The sequence below is a fragment of the Podarcis melisellensis genome (genome assembly GCF_964234715.1).
Source record: "Podarcis melisellensis genome assembly, chromosome: 1".
NCBI classification, from domain to species: domain Eukaryota; kingdom Metazoa; phylum Chordata; class Lepidosauria; order Squamata; family Lacertidae; genus Podarcis; species Podarcis melisellensis.
Window position 1 is genome coordinate 33,249,125 of NC_138528.1, and position 18,967 is coordinate 33,268,091.

At 39.5% G+C, this 18,967-nt stretch overlaps 1 protein-coding gene and 1 long non-coding RNA gene across 11 annotated transcripts in view; one reads left to right on the plus strand and one right to left on the minus strand.

Annotated features, from left to right (window-relative positions):
* The window catches only part of LOC309373375, a 173,852-nt gene that overhangs the window by 110,956 nt on the left and 43,929 nt on the right, over positions 1-18,967 (minus strand). The gene's annotated exons all lie outside the window — the stretch shown is intronic.
* The window catches only part of RALGAPA1 (Ral GTPase activating protein catalytic subunit alpha 1), a 123,203-nt gene that overhangs the window by 48,505 nt on the left and 55,731 nt on the right, over positions 1-18,967 (plus strand). For all 10 annotated transcript variants that reach the window (XM_081908134.1, XM_081908137.1, XM_081908136.1 and 7 more), the window contains 12 exons: positions 1,697-1,821; positions 2,133-2,349; positions 3,309-3,485; positions 4,280-4,432; positions 5,025-5,218; positions 5,336-5,434; positions 5,528-5,683; positions 8,176-8,304; positions 10,589-10,714; positions 11,965-12,023; positions 12,550-12,658; positions 17,441-17,551. In XM_081908134.1, the coding sequence (XP_081764260.1) occupies positions 1,697-1,821; positions 2,133-2,349; positions 3,309-3,485; positions 4,280-4,432; positions 5,025-5,218; positions 5,336-5,434; positions 5,528-5,683; positions 8,176-8,304; positions 10,589-10,714; positions 11,965-12,023; positions 12,550-12,658; positions 17,441-17,551 (1,655 nt within the window). The remainder of the gene's footprint in view (positions 1-1,696; positions 1,822-2,132; positions 2,350-3,308; positions 3,486-4,279; positions 4,433-5,024; positions 5,219-5,335; positions 5,435-5,527; positions 5,684-8,175; positions 8,305-10,588; positions 10,715-11,964; positions 12,024-12,549; positions 12,659-17,440; positions 17,552-18,967) is intronic.

Below are 18,967 nucleotides of genomic sequence, written 5' to 3' on the forward strand. Positions count from 1 at the left end.
GGCTTTGGGATGATCAGTGCTTTTCCTGTTTGGTTTTGCATGCGCATATGGCCAGCTGAATTTCCCCCCTCCAGCATAAGTTACTTTGATAAACGTTAAATTACTAATGATCCTTTTTAAAAAATAATAGTGAACCACTTTGCTGCTGAACACTGTAAGAGTAGGGAAGAGGAAGAGATAGTAAATGACCTACCAATGGATCCTGTCTTTATCATATACTTCTCCTGGCAAGCCTTGAAAGCCAGTCTTCAATATATATTTGGCATTCGTATGCTGTCCAATAGGAAAAAAATGGTTTTGATATCTCCTATTTATCTTCCTAGTGATCAGTTATTGCAGTTCAGCCAATTGTAGGTTCAGTTAATTTTTCTTCCTCCTCCTCCTGAAAATGAGACAAGAAAATTTTGAAGTAGGTTTCAAAATTTCCTGTTTGGACTACCTTCTTAAAACAATCTGGTATGGATTTTGGTCATTTTTATTTGAGCTATTTCAAAATATGCTTCAGTGCTTTCTGTGTGCATTCATTGGAATGGATGCACTGACTTCCTAAGCGACATCTATCACTGCTTTCCCTCCCCCCTGGGGTCATGGAAGTGCATAAAGTGCCATGATAGTTCTCCTTGAGCTAACTGTGAGCCTCTATGTGTTAACCCAAATGGGCAAGGCTGGCTGTCATTCTAATATCACCATCTTAGTTCATGTGTTCAGTAACTTTTAAAAGAACAGTCAATTAACTTTCAGCAGTGAGGTAGGTTTATTTTGCGCTTTTTTTTTTTTTACATTGTATGCTGGCATGATTAACAGAATGCTCTGTAATGCATCCTGCATTGAGATGTTAATGCCATCTGAGGGCAGTCTTTGTAAGCATATCACAGTAGACTGGGTAGTAATGTAGATTCTTTCCGGCTAATTTGTTCAATATGCTACTTAGTAAAAGTTTCTCTTTAAAAGCAACGTGCAGTCTGGATTCTAGGAGTATATAGAACGAAATTTTGAAATTTAATACTTCACGATTTTAATATCAAGACCATGTTATACCTCAGATTAACAGTATGGTTGCTTTGCAGTCTTTTGAGGGGATAACACTTTCTCAAAAAAAAAAAAAGATAAACAAGAAAAATAAAACCTTCAAGGTAAAATAACACAATAGTGTAACAGAATTAAAAACAGCGTAATTCTGTGCAATATTGATCATAAACCACTGACCATTTTAAGTCTTCTGTTAATTTTTGAATCATGTCATCTTTCATTGTTCATTAATTTATTTAAGTGTACTCTGTGTCTACAGTACTGCATTGAAACATAATTCATTGGTACATTCTACTTATATGTTTCTCATTAGCATACACCCGCAGAGTTGGGGGGGAATTATGCATCTGGTGATATGGAGGAATGAAGAATGTGTGCTTAAAGCAAGCATTAACAACTATAAGTAGTGCTTATCTGTAAGCTTTCTTGCTCTTTTAAAGGTCACACTGGAAATTGACTAATACCTGCTCAGTGGTGATGGGTAGGGGTGGGGGATTTGAAGGGTGAGGGTAGACTTACTAATTCCTAAAGCTAAATTTATTTTATGGGAGAAGGTTTTTTAACTGCATGACATTCTTTTGTATTTACCGGTTTATTTCTGTGCTTTAAAAAATATTTTGTTATTGAAACTGTTCTTTACTATATACAGTCATTCATTTGCTTTTAGCCAATAGAGAGGATATGAGCCCAAAGCAGAACCCTCTTGGTAGTGATAATGGCAGTAGTAATGCAAATATTCCTGACCTCATGGATGAGTTTATAGCTGAAAGACTGCGCAGTGGTAGTGCTCTGGTAAGCTTTTGCAATTTTCTTTTGTCCTGAAATATACAATTGTAATGCTAAGCAGTTTACAAGATCACTAGTTAATTATGACTGTAAAAATGTTAATAACTAGTGATGTTTGTTAGTTTGATGACCTCAAATGAAAATGGCTGCAGTAAGTGTTATTTGATGGAAACGGAGCTGGACTTGAAAATCGGTAGTAGCTGAATCATTTAGTTTTGTACAGCCCTTGTCTCTGAAATAGCAAACATGAAAATCTTTTCTGGCTGCAAAAGCGTTTTCTCAAACTATTTCTTCAATTGTAATATTTCTTCAATTAGAATGTTACCAGAAGAGGGAGCAGTCCAGGAAGCTTAGAAGTTCCAAAAGACCTTCCCGATATACTGAACAAGCAGAGCCAAATGCGCCCTGCAGATGACCCAGGTGTGCCTTCTGAGTGGACGTCTCCTGCGAGTGCAGGGAGCAGTGACCTTGTGAGTTCCGACAGCCATTCGGACTCCTTCAGCGCCTTCCAGTATGACGGCCAAAAATTTGAAAGCAAGTATTCCCGCATCCAGTTTCCTCTAAAATCATAATACCTCCTCTACATTATTATTATTATTATTATTTTGCAATAGACAGCTTTATGCAGAGAAATTTAGAAGAGTGAATTACAGGTTCTGTAAATGATCTGGAGCAAAGTCCACAAGGAATGTGTTTGGCTTATCATCCATTTTATAAGAGCACACAACTTTGGGAGAAGTTATTTTTGTAGACCTAGATCTGTGAAAGAAACAACAGACAACAGTACAACCTTCTAGGAACCCTGGCCCTATATGCACGCTGGTGGGGAAGGAACTTCTCAACTTTGCATGGTTTCCTCAGGGTCATGAATATGTCCCGCACACTACAACAACTTGGGTGCATCATCAACAAGAGCTCATTGTGTTTAGTTTAGTTCCAGACCTTCATACTTGATCTTTGCTGTGGTTGTGGGGAAAATCTCCCTGTTTTAGGACAGGCAAAACAAGAGCTATTTAGCACTTTAGACTATATACCTAGTAAAGCTACAAAGAACCGTAATAGCTTGCATCAGTTGATTCACTGGTTGAGATTCCTGTCCAGTAGCTGCTTATTCCTTTTCAACAACAGTTCACCCTCAGTTGGTGGCTAAACCCTGATCATATTGTTTTTGCGCACACAGATACAAGCCTCTCAGGAGGGTATGTGATACATGCTGCCAAAGCCTTTGCAAAGTAGAAGATTATTATTTTCTAGGAAGGAGAAACTTTTCCTCCAGAATTTCTGCCTCCTTGTTTAGTCATAAGATCCCAAAACACTGGATCATGTTGCTTAGATTTGTTGGAATCTGCACATGATTGCACAACTCACTTGCATTAAACACAAGATGAAAGGTAGCAAGAATGCCCTTTGTAGGAAAGTCCTATGTTTTTGAAATTGATCAGGTCTATGCTTTTAGTTAGGCCATTGAGATATGAATCTATCTCTCTCTGTAGATTTCAGCTTTGGCCCTGAAGGTGGCACAACAACTTCTGCAGAGTCTGATGCAGGTTCAGGACCTCAGCAAAGTGCTGAAGAACAGGAAGTTGCTAGTCTAACTACACTCCATATTGATTCTGAGACCAGCAGTCTCAATCAACAACCACTATCTGCTGAAGCAGCAACTATTACAGGTAATAATAATAATAATAATAATAATAATAATAATAATAATGTATTATTTATATCCTGTCCATCTGACTGGGTTATTCCTCTGTTGCAAAGCAGAGGAGTGAAATTTATGAATATTTAACTCATTTCTAGAGGATTAGCCATTTTATTCTGTGGCAGCAATAAGACGAGTTGGGGTACCAACAACTTAAAGACTAACGCATTCATTTTTACAGCCTTCCTCTTAGAAATGGTGAAAAGTATAGCCTATAAAGTTGATCTGAATAATATAATTTGTGGGGTATATTTTGCCAGTTAAATTGATTTTTTTTAAAAAAAATCCCAGAGTATTGTTTTCTGGAATAATAGACCTCTTCATATCAAGTAGAGTTTGTAGCCATGATCCAGAGGTCTGCACATGGCAAAAACTACATCCATACTAACCTTTTTTTCCTCTTCATCTGTCACCCCTATAAACCATCAAGCAGCTTTTAAATTTCCCCAAAGTTGAGCAGGAAATCAGCCTGCTGAAGACGTCAACAGCATATAGTAAGCATCCAGGGGCTGGATATTTTGTTGCTGCCCCCACTTTTGATACATAAGATATTTGGAAATCATTCCTATAACAAATAAAATTACGAATTTACCAGTACCAGCAACTTAAATTTGACTGTATAGGTGTCCAAAGTGCTACTAATAACATATTTTCAGATGTGTGCTTGTTGTGCCGCTGTTGAGCTTTGTATGCTACTTGCAAATCAGAATGAAGGCTGAGTAAATGCATTTTTTATTCTGATAGCTAAAATGTCATTTGTAGGTTCTGAAAGCGCATCACCAATCCAGTCTGCTCTTGGATCACGATCGCAGACACCATCACCTGCCACTCTGAGTGCAGATCACAACGAACAGAAAGATCTACAGCTGGATGAGAAGCTCCACCACTCTGTTTTACAGACACCAGATGACCTAGGCAATACCTTAGACAGAAAACTTAAAGAATAGCGTTTATTTCATTTCCTATACAGTGCTCACTATTTTAAGAATTGGGTAGTCTCAGAGAACAGTACTTGTGTTTTCTGTTTGCCGTTCATTAAATTTGTCTTACTAATTATGTTTTTAACTCCTGGGAGAAAGTAAAAATTTCATCTGCTTGATTAAAGCAGGAGCATGGACTATTTATACATTAAATAAACTGAGTAAATGTGGCACAGCGGGGGATTGAGGGACCATATCAGCTCTGTTCCACCTGGCTAGCATATATTTTGATGCAACATATTAATGGGTTTTTCTTGGGAGGAATTCAACATCTTGCTGTTGTGGTCATTCTGTCAACACAAGCATTTCAGCTTGCCAGACGGAATGATCCCTCCTTCTTCCCCACATGTGGTTCTCTGGGGGTTTTCCTGACACCCTTAGAGCCAGGGGGTCATGAGGAAGAAGGAAAGCCCCACTGCACAAATGGACGTTCTTGCAGACCTTGTATCATCTCCCCCCTTAACTTCTTAATCCACCTTCAAATAATAGCTGGCCTGAAGTTTTGTTTGTTTTTCCTTCTGTTACAGAAACTAGTGATTTTCCATCTGAATGCTGCAGTGTGATGGCAGGAGGAACAGTCACTGGATGGCATGCAGATGTCGCTACCGTAATGTGGAGACGAATGCTAGGAATTTTAGGAGATGTCAATTCCATTATGGACCCTGAAATACATGCTCAAGTTTTTGATTACCTTTGTGAACTCTGGCAAAATCTTGCTAAGGTATTTGGAGAACTGAATATTTTTAGCCGCTCAGCCTAAAAAAAGTATTTTAAGGTAGAATTAAAGCAGCAAATTCATCTTCACACAAGTTTGCATTGTATTTCTAAATAATTTCAGATTAGAGACAATCTTGGCATTTCAGCTGATAACATGACATCACCTTCTCCACCAGTTCTAATTCCTCCGTTGCGAATTCTGACTCCGTGGCTATTCAAGGTAAAGAAAAGTGTAGCCCATTCTGTGAATATGAAAATGAAAATGAGTAACGTATCAAAGTGTTAACATTGTGGTTTCATTCTTTAATATTAGGCAACCATGTTGAGTGATAAGTACAAACAAGGCAAGTTACATGCTTATAAACTCATATGTAATACAATGAAGCGGAGACAAGACGTTTCTCCAAACAGGGACTTTTTAACTCATTTCTACAATATAATGCACTGTGGACTACTTCACGTTGATCAGGTAAGGAGCCTCAATAATTTAAACTTTATTCTGAAGCACATTTCTGAGCAATCGTGAACCCAGAAAATTAAAAACGTGTTGCAGAGTATGCCTTTGAGAATTTGCAAACATAATCCTCACTTGGAGTTTTTATTCATTGTAAATTATGTTTTAAAGAAGTGGTTTTCAAACTTTCTGATATTGGGGAACCATTTCTACCTGCTTCTTGCCACTGGCAAGAACACTCTGTATGTTGTACAAGAAGCTGGGGAGTGTTATAGGGTACATAATGTCAGGCTACTGGCTGGGCCTTTCTTGAGTAAACTTAGAATGCACCCAACTAATTCTTGTAGCTACATGTTTCAGGGAAAGATCACTAGTGTTGAACAAGCTGCGTTTCAGGACCCTTGCCTGCCACTTCTGATCTCTTCATTGATAAGCTTCCAAGAAAAGCATAGGATTTTTTGAATAATATTTTAAAAAACGATTGCTTCTTAGAGACAGAGGCTTAGCTCTTGCAAACAAAAGATGACATGGTAGATCTGTGTTTGAGCTGCACTCTTTTGGATTGTAGATGGGTCCATACCCCTCACTCAAAAAACAAAGCCAACGAGCTATCAGGGAGAAGTGTTCTAAATTTCTTTTTTAATTGACATCTCATTTTCTTTGTGATTGAATGCTCCTCCAGAAATAATTAAAAACCAATCATAAGAGTCACACCTACAGTCTAAAGTAGTAGAGCCTATACACAGGATTGCCACCTCATATGCTGTTCATGAGAACTAGCCCAGAGTCTTTGTTCTTCAAGTCTGAATATAGGCTGTCTTACCGTAACTTAAGTGACAATTCATGCAATACACTGCAAGATTTTGTCTCATACTCACAGTTTCAACTCCTTGCAAAACAATCTAATTACCAATTTATAATAGTTCTGGTAAAGCTATGCCTTTTGGGTATAATTGCCAAGAATCTGTCACACTGCTGAATAAGATACCTTCCCAGAAATCTAAGGGTCGTTGGCAAATAAGGAGACATTGGTTCCAGTAATCTTACTCATCTTCTCTTAGAGTTAGCAGATACTTTAGAAGGAAACTCTACTCCCATTTGTTAAATATTTTGTTCTGCTTTTTACTGTCTTTCATTTTCTTCTTTCTCTGATGGTCAGTTCTAACTTGGAGGCACTTCTGACTAATCATTTTGCACCCTCAAGACAAATTTAGGTTTTATTCCCATTTTCACATTTGTGAAAGCCACCTAATACAAACGTTCTCTGGGCAATTAACACTAAAAAAGCACAATAAAAATAGTAGCAGAATAAATCCTGATTTAAAGCCAACAACCCCCAATGTCCTAGGCACATTTTGTGACAGGGAATTTCATCCACGTGAGCAGTTTCTGAGCTCCACATGTAAGATTTCAGATTAAAACTGCAGAGTGGAAGGAAAAGGAGGATCTTTTTCTGCCTCCCCACTTCCAGCTACTCTCTGAAGACTGGAGAAGAGACCCTCTTAAGAATATGACGGAAGTGGGCTGGGGAAAGACTCAACCATGTGAAAAATGAACATAATATTTTAGCTGCAGTTCATTCATTTCCAGCTTTGTATTCTAGTTATTTAAAAAGTGCCCATAACATAGGTTTAAGGTGCTGTTTAGCTCCTAGCTTTCATATCTCAGTTTCTAACACTGGGGACGACAGCAGTACAGAAGTTCTCAAGTGCAGTAAACATTTAAGATTGAAATTTTAAGACTTGAAAAGCCTGGAGAAATAAAATGGACTTCACCTGGCACTGAAGAGATCTGTACAGCTTAATAAAAAATGATACCAAGAGCAGTAATTCAACTTTGCTTGAACAAATTTGTGAATAAATTATTTTGAGAGAATGTTCACATCTTGATAAGTTCCAATATAACTGCAAATCCTATGGAGAAATGTGGCTAGATTTGGATAATAGTTTTATTCTAGTTCACTGGGAAATTATTTTTCATTCAGGTTCAGTTTGACTCCCTAGCTGCACTTGGACATCATGATGATTTCCTCATGGTTTATCATTAAGGATAAACCCTTCCTGCTCCTGAAGAAAGCTTTTGCTTTTGCTTCCATTTTTTTAACACAGCTTGTTGTTTCATCCAAACCCAACAACCTGTGACTAAATCTTAACACTGGTTTGTTTCAAATAAACTCCTTCATACCTATACCGTGTAAATAGTTTGGAATGGAGACAACACACTAAACTGTGATTAATTCAAAACAGAAGCTAACAGCTTCTAATCTCCTTGCAACTGAACCAAAGGGGAAAGTGGGGGCACAGAAACCCAATATTTGCTGTGACTTATTCCCATCAGAATAAAACATAGATTATCACAATCTCTAAATGCTGCCATTGACATTCTCAAAACAGGGTTCCATACTATTTATTTTGTCCTTTCGTTAGTCTTTTTATTAACAGAGTGTCTATTATGGAAGTTGCAAGCGATCTGTCTGTTAAACAGTTCTGTGCCTCTTTTCCTCCAAGGATATCGTCAATACAATCATCAAGCACTGTTCTCCTCAGTTTTTTTCACTTGGTTTACCTGGTGCTACCATGCTGATCATGGACTTCATTGTCGCAGCTGGTAGAGTGGCGGCATCCTCTTTTCTCAATGTGAGTTTCCATTAACAAAAATTATTGCTGCTGTTTAAAATTATTTACAGACCACATTTCGTTGTGAAAAATAGCAAGGCAGTTTGCAAAATAAAACCAGTACAACAAAGTAACAATTAAATATATACCAGAGTTCACTAAAGTCGGTAGTAAGGATTGGTTCCTTGAAATGCTGGTGTGAATAACTGAGTTTTTGCCACCAATGTAACTCCTGCACCACAGGTGCCTGACATATCTCTCGGAGGTCATTCCACAGTGGGAGGGCCACCACAGAGAAGGCCCTCCTTTTGTTGTATGACTGGGCTGGTTTGTACAGAAGGAAGTGCTTTCTCAGATAGCCTGGTCCTAAGCTGTTGCCCAGGTTAATTATATTCAGCAATTGCTATTAGATTTTCTGTGGGTGTCCATCCGTCAAGTAGGATCTAGCACCACCTGGTATCCAGAAACAGGATATGCAACTAAGAGTCAAGGCATATCCAACCCCTTCCAGTTCTGACTCCTGTCCATTTCCTGCCTTTGCCTGAGATGGATTGGTGGTCTTAGCTCTCCTTTTGGATTTTTTTCTTGCGTTCAATATGAGTGTTTTTCCTTTTGTTCTCCAGGACAGGTGTCCCCACCATTTATGTGGGGGTTACATTCTGGGGCCCCATGCACATAAGTGAAATTGCCTAAAGTGGGGAACATCCTCTAAAAAGCCTCCAAATACCTATTTTTCCCCCTTCTGTCTCTCCACACAACTCTCTTTTCAACTAGAGTTGAAGTTCTGGGGCCAGCTGGAGGCCATGCAGAAAAGCAGCTGTGGCGGCTGCTGTGCTACCTTACGGGTCAGCTGTTAGGTGGGGAGGCCTGACAGCCTAAACAAATCCCCACTCTGCCTTCAATCTCTTTGGGACTTCCTCCTTCCTCATTGACCTCCTCTTTGGGCTCTCTCCCGCCATTTCCTGGCATTCTGTTTTAAATTTATTTCCCGGCACTATGCATATACGTAGTTGCACATGAGTAGAACACATGTGGGGGGGGTGTCTGTATTTAGCCTTCCTTTTCTATAATTAAAAAGAGGGATGGAGGTCTATTTATTTTCTTGCTTGTCTCCCCACCCGCCACTTCACTTCCTGGGGTCTGTGAGTCTTTTTTCCACTCTTGCTATCCCACTCACCTTTAGCCATGAGGTGGTGCTAGATCCTACCTAATGGATGGCCACTGGCTAAAAGCACCGTTTGGGTGAGTCCAGCAGTCCATTTATATACAGCTTATTTTTATATATAGCTATGAGTTATATAACACATACACACACACACACACCGTGTGTGTGTGTGTGTGTGTGTGTGTGTGTGTGTGTGTGTTACTAGGATGTTGTGTACAAAGTTTACCAATTAAAGTCTTTCTAAGTAGGGACTTTGTCGCCTTAAAAGCAACTTAGCATATTATATTTATTTACTTACTACAAAAGTGTATTATTATAAAGCTGTATATTAGATAATGTACAGGTTGTTTACATTCTTGTCACGGTGTTTTATACATCCAGTTGCTTGCAAATTTGCCTGCCTTACACTGTGCTCCTTTGCCTTAGGGAGCTTGCAATCTAAATTTAAATATTACATGAAGATAGGAAAGGGGGAGGTAAGGGTATCAAACAGCAAAAACTGCCCTGAGACCTCCAGGTATAGGACGATGTATAAATTGAATAAATAATAATAATAAAAGAGGGAAGGTCTGTGAAAGGCAAGCATAAAGAACGGATGTAAGAAAATGGTGCTATTATGTTGTGCATGCTTTTAACTTGGTTCTAAGTTACCTAGAAACTGCTATGCATAAGGTAACTATCAAACTGAATAGCTAACAAATAACAATAAGCTGTAATACCTGAAGGCAGCCCCAGTGCAATTGCATTCTCAAAAAAATAACTCTGAAGCATCCCTAGCAGGTCAAACATATCACCAGCATATGAGCCAATGAAGCACTGTAAGCAGCTCATCATCATTCTGGTCCTTGGGTGATTGAAGGGGCAATAAAGTAGAACAGGGCTTTACCCCATCCCAATGGCTCATGGCTCATGGCTCTGGCCAGCTTTCTCAACCCCAGTGTACGTTCTGCAGCAGGAAGCCTCTTCTAGTTGTAGGGACTCCTTGTGTAATTTAAAATCCTGCCAGGGCTACGTGGCCTTTTTCCCACTCATGTTGCCCCTTCATGACTTCAATACCCCAAGAGACCTGCGCTTAAAACGTTTCATTTCAAGATGAAGACTAAACTTTATCATCTGTTTGTATCTTTCTCTTTTTCTCAGGCACCAAGAGTAGAAGCACAAGTTCTCTTAGGCTCTCTGGTTTGCTTTCCCAATTTATATTGTGAACTCCCAGCTCTACACCCAAGCACTCCTGACATTGTTGTGTCTCCGTTTACAGATGTTAAGGTAAGTTTTGAAATGCTGTGTACTCTGCATATATTTCCCCTTGTTTAGCTGTTTTCAGCTGAGGAGCAGCTCCTGGCACAATCCTATGCATGCCTATTATTATTATTATTATTATTATTATTATTAATCGGTTTGCTTGTTGAATTTGCATCCTACCTTTCTATAACTGAGGCAACTAATAATAATACAGATGCAGTGAAAATAGTGCCTGATTAAAAAAACCACATAAGAACAAGGCAGGTAAAATACATCAGTAAAAGCAACAAAAAGAACCAGTTTCAACATATATGTTAGTTAATGGGCTAAAAGACATATCTAAATAAACAATATTTTTGCCTGGAAAAGGTTATAAAATATGGGACTAGCTAGATGTCCCTTGATAAGGAGTTCCAAATACTGGGAGCAGATTCTCTCTGCAGAGCAGAGTAGTCCAACGCAAGCCCTCATGCTGCCTTTCCAAAACTGGGTAAGTGAGGCACTAGGACCCTGCCATAGCCTTGTGCTTCCTTCCCAAAGCCCGGGGCCTCGCTCAGTTGGCTTTGGGAAGGCAGTGTGAGGAGAGGACCTTCCGCACCATTTTTGAAACTGGTCTTCCAAGGGCAGGACAGAGCTGCTTTCAGTTAATTGCTTAAGACTAAACACAATTTGCTCTGTGGTTAGTTAAAAACATCGGCAAAGGATTCTGATCTCCTTTCTGTTGTTTTGGAGAAGAGGGGGAAGTGCACATACCCAATGTCAATTCATGTATTGATAAATATTGTTTATTATTATGTCTAAATGCAGCTGTTGTGGTCAGTGGAACAAGTAAGTGTGTATAGGATAGCAGCTTCAGTCATTTTTCTTCTTTCTTGTTAGGAGATATTTTTGTGTTCAAATCATTCATCATTGCTATTTGCTTAACCAGAGCACTTGGGTGGCAATGTGTTTGGGGTGGTTTGTTTTTTTGAGAAAGTGGCGGCTAGTAGCAGCTCCTCACTGTAAGGGAGTGGATGTTTGTGCATGGTATGGTACCCAAAGCTGGAAGATTCAAGAGAATCAGCAGGGATGTATGGCTGAAACAACTTTGGATTCCTTGTTCCATTGGATACTGTCTCTGAGGAAATAGTATGAACAAATAGTATGATAGTATGAACAAATGCAGAGTGTTTTGTAACTCTCCCATTTCTGTGAACTTTTCCTATCACATAATAAAGCTTTATTTTAAATTTAAGGGGTTTTTGGATGACTGACTTTGAACATTCTTACTTTAGGAACTGATCATCAAAACGGTATTAAGTTCTGCCAGAGAGGAGCCATCTGGACCGGCAAGGTATGAATAAAGAAGGATCACCGCAGATCCTCGAGCAAATAGGTCAATTTGTGTGTTCAGCTAAATTATTTAAATAGCACAATATGGGTTGACTTTTGGTGTTAATTTGAATCATGGTTTTCTTTTAAATTTGCCTTTGCTCAACTGCATTATGAGTTATCCAGAGAATATATCTGAGAAGGAGATAGATAAGCATTCTTAAAATCCTTTTAAATTCGTTTTAAAAGGAAGTAGTAGTAGATTATGGTTAATGAAACAAACCAGTGAAAAAGTAGTGGCATGCACCATATATATTAGTTTAGACATTAAGAGATGGCTTCTCTAAGGCTGCAATCCTAAACGGGCTTACCTGGGAATAAGTTCAATTGAACTCAGTGGAGCTTACATCTAATTAGATGACCATAGGGTTGCACTGTTGTCCTACCTCAACAAACTCTTAATACACCACAAGTTTTCTACTCCCTTGACATTAGTTTTAGCTTGGCTAAAGTCAGTGCTTACATTGCTATCTAACATTGTTTTGCAGATGTGTTGCTCTTTGTAGCCTTGGCATATGGATATGTGAGGAACTGGTCCATGAATCCCATCATCCTCAGATCAAGGAAGCTCTGAATGTGATCTGTGCATCATTAAAAGTAAGCATGTAACCATTAGGATTTAAAGGGCCCTGTGCAGTGTTTCATGTGCACCCTGTGACTTTTCTGGCCTTCTTTTCTCATTTTCCTAGAAGGATCTCTAGGCAGCGCTAGGGCTCACATAGATAAACGCTGGCTGGTTTCTGTTCATAACTACTAAGGTTACAGTCCTGTGCACACTCACTTGACAGTAAGCCCTGCTGAACCATGTGAAAGTGTGTTAAAGCATATTAACATCACATTCATATGCAGGTAACATACGTTGTAACACTTGTTTACTCAGAAGTAATTCCCAACATGTTCTGTGGGGCTTACTTTCAGGTGAGTGCGCATAAAATTACAGCCAAAGATTAGAATATAAGTAAGATTCCACATCAGCTTCTTCAATTCCCTTTCCAACAATAGTATTCAACCAAAGCATCCCAATTACTTTTATATGCTTGGTGGGGGCGTACCTAAAACTGTGCCAATTTTTATCCAAATTTTCCAGGTCTCATAGCTGTTACAAAGCAATGGTTTAATTTAAAGTAGTTTTAAATATGAATGCTTAAAATATAAAGTGTCGTACCTTAATACTGCACACTTCTTTTAGGTGCTTCAGAGTAAGGGGAAATAATTGATGTCATTTTTCCTTCTTCTTTTTAACAGAGATTTAAAGTTCACAAATACAGTTTTGTGCCCAGAAGAATCACACATTGAGGCTCTTATTTGGAAACTAGATCACACATTATTCAAAGACTCTTAGAGTTGGCTATTTTTCTTGCAGAGAGACATGAATTGAGTATAGATACCAGATACTATGTTTCTTTTCAGTTGTATTGACAAGTGCAGTACGCACACTATTGAACTGGACAAAAGCAAATTGCAGGCTTATAACACAGATGCAGCAACACTTTCTGAACTCCAACCAAGCTGCTCTATCAAAGTATAGGCAGTGTTTATTTCCTCTAGACAGTGTGAAGTCACAACTTTTGTCTCTCAACCACCTTGAAAGCCTTAGTACAAAGATCCTAATTGCTCTTCTCAACCCCTGCAGTTAGAGACTGTGTTATGTGCCGCTCCAAAATAGCTCGGGTTCTAAGTGACTACAAAACCTCATCCATGATACAGAAAAAACTCTATTGCTCAAACCATTTTTTTAAGCAACGGGTGAAGCTGAACCACTGTTGAAAGTTTAGGCTAGAGAAAGGCATACTGGCTCTATGGATTGACTCCAGTGGACCAACATGGAGCTTGAATTGGTGTCTAATAAAAGAACTCCTTTATAACAGAACAGAGCATAGTATTTTAACATCAGGCTTTTTTAAAGGGACCGTTGACAAAAAGTCACCATTATCAAGAAAGTAAGTTCTTTAACTTCTCTCTGCTGAACCCACTGAATAGGTTCATAATACAAAGAGTCACAAATACAGGCGCTAAAGCTAGATTTTAGTTGGATATCAGGAGAAGCTTTTAACAGAAAGAGCAGTTAGACATAGTGACTAATTACCTAGGGAGTCTTCAAGCAATGGTTGGATTGCCGTCTGCTGGGGATGTTCCAGTTCTATAGCTTGATGCTCTAGCTAGATTTCCTTCATTGAGCAGGGGGCTGAAGCTTTCTAGCTAAATGATTCTCTGATTTAGATGTTAAAGGCAGGTTATTCAGAACTTTCAGAGACCTTCCATCATGGAGATTTGCAGTAAATTAAGATTAGGGTCAAAGCATGTCCTCTCCCTGAATAAAACTCCCCAGATATTTGACGACTTGACATCACACCTGCAGCAAATTAAAAATGCACAGCTTCGGTGCAAGTGCAATGTATTCCAAGAGCAAGAACTTAGCACAGCCCTATATGTTGTCCGAGGCAGGAGTGGCAAAACTTTGGCTCTTCAAATGTTTTGCTTAACTGTTCAAGTCCCATCACAGTGGTGCAAACCAAGCTTTTATGAGCAGCCTGATTTGAAGATTATGATTCCTCAGTTGTGACTATAATTTAGAAAATTATTTTTTTGTGGGCGAACGCATATAAGAACTAAATATGCAGTAAGCCCCCCACCCCCTGGTCTTACTTACTTGATCACACTGCTTCTTACTCTTTTAGACCACTTTTTCTCAGACAGTGATCTAGGATCCACCAGAGAATCCTGGGCCTTAATGCCACAGCTTGCCCAGTGCCTCCTCACTTGCCTTGCCTGCCTGTCCCTTAGACGTGTCATTGCCTTCGACTGTACCAACGGCAGCCCCAGCAGCTCTTTCCTGCTGGGTAAAGATGGCCAGGAGAGAAGAGATATTTAGTGGGGAGAAGGGAAGAAAGTCAAAGGAAGTGTGGAGGGAAATTAGAAAGTGAGATAAAAGGTTAATAGTTGATAAAACATTTAACTGGAAATAGAAGGAAAGTAAAGAAAAGAGGGAGGCTGTTATAGGAGGAATAAGTGAATGTAAAAGGGCCAGGGAAGAGGGATGAAAGAAACTCACATGGTGTGGGGAAATAAGGTACAGTGAGAAGAGAATAGGGAGAAATTACAGGAGATGGGTAAAATACTTCAAGAGGCATTTGAAGGGAAAAGCCTTCCCCATTTAAATCCTCTGGATCAGCAGCTTCTGTCTAAAACTGGGAGGCTGAGTCACAATACCTCCAGAGCAAAGGTCTGTACAGTACTTGGCTCGAGGAATGCTAAGCTATGGAACTCCTTGCCACAGGGAAAACACTTGTGGCAAATAATTTAGCAATTACCAAAAATGGATTAAGTATCAGTAGAAAGTCACATCAGTAATTGCCAGCTAATTATGCCATACTACTTGCATCTGCCACCATTTTGTGACTGATGGGCCTCTGTAGTTTTCCACCATCTCAATTGGACTTAGGGTTAGAAAGCTTGAGAAACCCTGTTTTAGGCAGTTCTTGGGTACTTCAGATCTGCCCCCTATTATTTTTTTTTGAATAAGAATCATTTCCATAAAATAAAATTACTGCTTAACCTGATAATATTTGTCTTGGATACTTCCTGACTATTTTTGTGCAAAGGAGTAGCTATTAAATTCGGAGCATATAAGTAACATAGTAAACGTTGCTGCTGTTTGTTACCGGAAAACACATTTGCCTCTTGCACACAGTTTGAGCTTCCCACAGAATGAAAAACCTTCCCACAAATTGGTGGCATGTAATTGCTGACAATTTGAGTATGTAAGGCTGCTTCCAAGGTCCATATTTGTGGTACTTACGTATAAATCCGACAATAGAACATCTCCGACTACTTCACCTATTGTCTATCATGTACAGGGTCTGGCTTTTTTGTAAAGCCTGTTTTCAAAGAACACCTCCAGCTATCTGCATTTGATTTGTTGGAGCGTCTGAATTTTTCTTTGATGTTCATCATAATAAGTTGGAAGCCACCCAAGCCCTCAGGCAGACAGCAGACAATGTGTATTCTGCCTGCTGCATTCTGCTTTACCACTTCCTCAGCATCCCCTGGCAGATCATAAGAGGCTTTGTCGTTAAGGCAAGTGCTTCAGCATGGCACTTACAATGCCAGTTATGGTCTTACAACTCAGAAAGGGGTGGAAGTTGCATGGTTTTTTTTACAGCAAGTTTCCACAGTATTTAATCATCACCCTCTGCTGCTATCTCCAACGTGAAATGTTCACAGTACAAAAGCTATAGATAAAAAAAAATCCTGAGTGTACCTCTGCCTTAGCTATTTCACAAATTCAGCAGAATCAAAGGGGGGGACGACTTAAGGCCATTTCATTCCATGGCAGTGTTTTCACACCACATGTGACCATAGTTTAGTGCAACATAAGTGAGCAGGAGCTATCTGTAGTGAGCTTCCCCTTCTTTCACACAGGTGGAAGGGGTTTAGTTTGGTTAATCATAGCTAGTCATGTCATCTAGGCCCAGAACCATGATTAACATTAACTATGATTGTTTCAGCTAGCCCTAGTTAATGTTAACCATACTTTTTCAGTCTAGTTGATAGGACAAATTATGGATAAGCAGAAGCAACAGCTTCCGAACTGCTCCCTGCTGTGCAGGAGTAGGAAAAAGAAGGAGGCAGTGCACAAACTCTGGTTTCATATGACATGTGAGTGAGGCCATTAATGTCTACACAAGCCCAAGCGTAAGTTCATAGAATCATAGAACCATAGAACTGGAAGGGACAACAAGAATCATCTAGTCTAACTCCCTGCAATGCAGGAATCTTTCACCAAACATGGGGCTTGAAGGCAAAGACATGAAAAAGTGGTCCTGTGGTCATATGCATTCACAATACACTTTGCGTACCATGCCCTAGAGCTCCTGTGTTTTCCATTATATTGCATATTTACACAATTAAAAGAACAAAATATTGTGACAACACTTGCTAATTTTTTATTTTATATCATATTTTACATTTTGCAGATTTTTAGAGTCTGGTTTGCATCAAATTCGGCCACATAACATGGTGGGTTTTTTTAAAAGGAAATACTAATCTTGGCACAACGCATGCAAATACAAAATGTTCATCCAAATAAATCTGTTGTTTTTCAGCACAAACCTCAGACCTTTTGCTGGTTGTTTGCAATCCACAATTGTTGACTGTATTTGGATGTTTCTTTATTTAGGTTTTAGATCCAAGTAAAGTATTCTGTTTCTGATTTAAAGCTGTGCTGCTTCCTTGACAAAAGACTGGGTTTTTAAAAATTTGCTTTGAGTGTGTGTAATTCTCCTCCAAATGTGTAACAGTCATGAGATGCTAGTCCATCACATGGTGTGCGCTAATACTGAAATCCATGCATTTATAACATTTTCTGTTTTTCTACAGTTTCCAAATAAAACGGTTGCGCATGTTGCTTGCAATATGCTTAATATGTTGATTCATTATGTACAGAGGCTACAAATGTACCAAGCAGATTCACCATTAAAAATTATTCAGGTAAGTATAAACATGAGGGGGAAAATGGAACTTTAGCTTTATAATCCTTGCTTTAGAAATATGAAGCAAAATATTTTCAAATGGTCAAAGTCAAGAGTTTTTTTGCCATACAGATTTTCAGTTGTCCGAAAACACCCAAATGAGGGGTGTTTTGTTTATAATTCTTCATTTGGAGTGTAGGTGTTGGTAAATGTGGGAAAAAAGCTAAAGGAAGGAAATGTAAAAATATTTAACTTTATTATATATATTATTGAAATATAATCTACCTCCACAGACGGTGCCAGTGTGCTTCAGAATACCAGTTGGTGGAAACCACCTGAGAAGAGAGGGCACAGAACTATATGCGACATGTAATTCTGCTCTAGGGTGCAATGTTGCTTCAGGATAACCAGTAGCACATTGTGTCCTCTTTCTAAAGACAATTCCATAATCTTGAAGTATTAGACAAGAAGCAGCAGATCCTTTCTATCCAGATCTCCTATAGCAGGCATGTCCAAAGTCCGTTTCGGGGGCCTAATCCGGCTTCCTGGTCGGTTCAGTCTGGCTACTGTGGCAGCTTATTTCCTGGGGTAAAATCCTAAAAAACAAAAAAACCTCGACGACAACAACAACAACAACAAATTATTATTTGTACCCAGCCCATCTGGCTGGGTTTTCCCAGCCACTCTGGGCAGCTTCCACAGAGACCAAAAATACATTAAAATGTCACACATTAAAAACTTCCCTGAACTTAAGCCTTAAGATGTCTTCTGAATGTCAGGTAGTTGTTTATCGCTTTGACATTTGATGGGAGGGCGTTCCACAGGACGGGTGCCACTACCGAGAAGGCCCTCTGCCTGGTTCCCTGTAGCTTTGCTTCTTGCAATGAGGGAACCGCCAGAACGCCCTCAGTGCTGGACCTCAGTGTCCGGGCAGAATGATGGGGGTGGAGACGCTCCTTCAGGTATACTGGGCCAGGGCCGCTTAGGGCTTTAAAGGTCAACACCAACACTTTGAATTGTGCTTGGAAACGTACTGGGAGCCAATATAGGTCTTTCAAGACCGGTGTTATGTGGTCTCGGTGGCTGCCCCCAGTCACCAGTCTAGCTGCCGCATTCTGGATTAGTTGTAGTTTCCAGGTCACCTTCAAAGGTAGCCCTACGTAGAGCGCATTGCACTTCAACCCTAAACAAGTTTGGTTGACCCTTTGGTCTGCCCTCAAGGCCCTTCACTTCCATCAAATCTAGCCCTCTTTGAAAAAAGTTTGGACACCAAGCGTAACAAAAAGTACATGAAATTTTGCAAAAACAACAACAACCCAGTGCTCAGATCTGCCTTATTCTACAGACAAAGTCTTTGAAGGAGGTCCTGTGTCTCTTCAGACTTCCCCCTCCCCACAACTGTAATTTGAGTAGCTCAGTGCCTTACAGCACATGT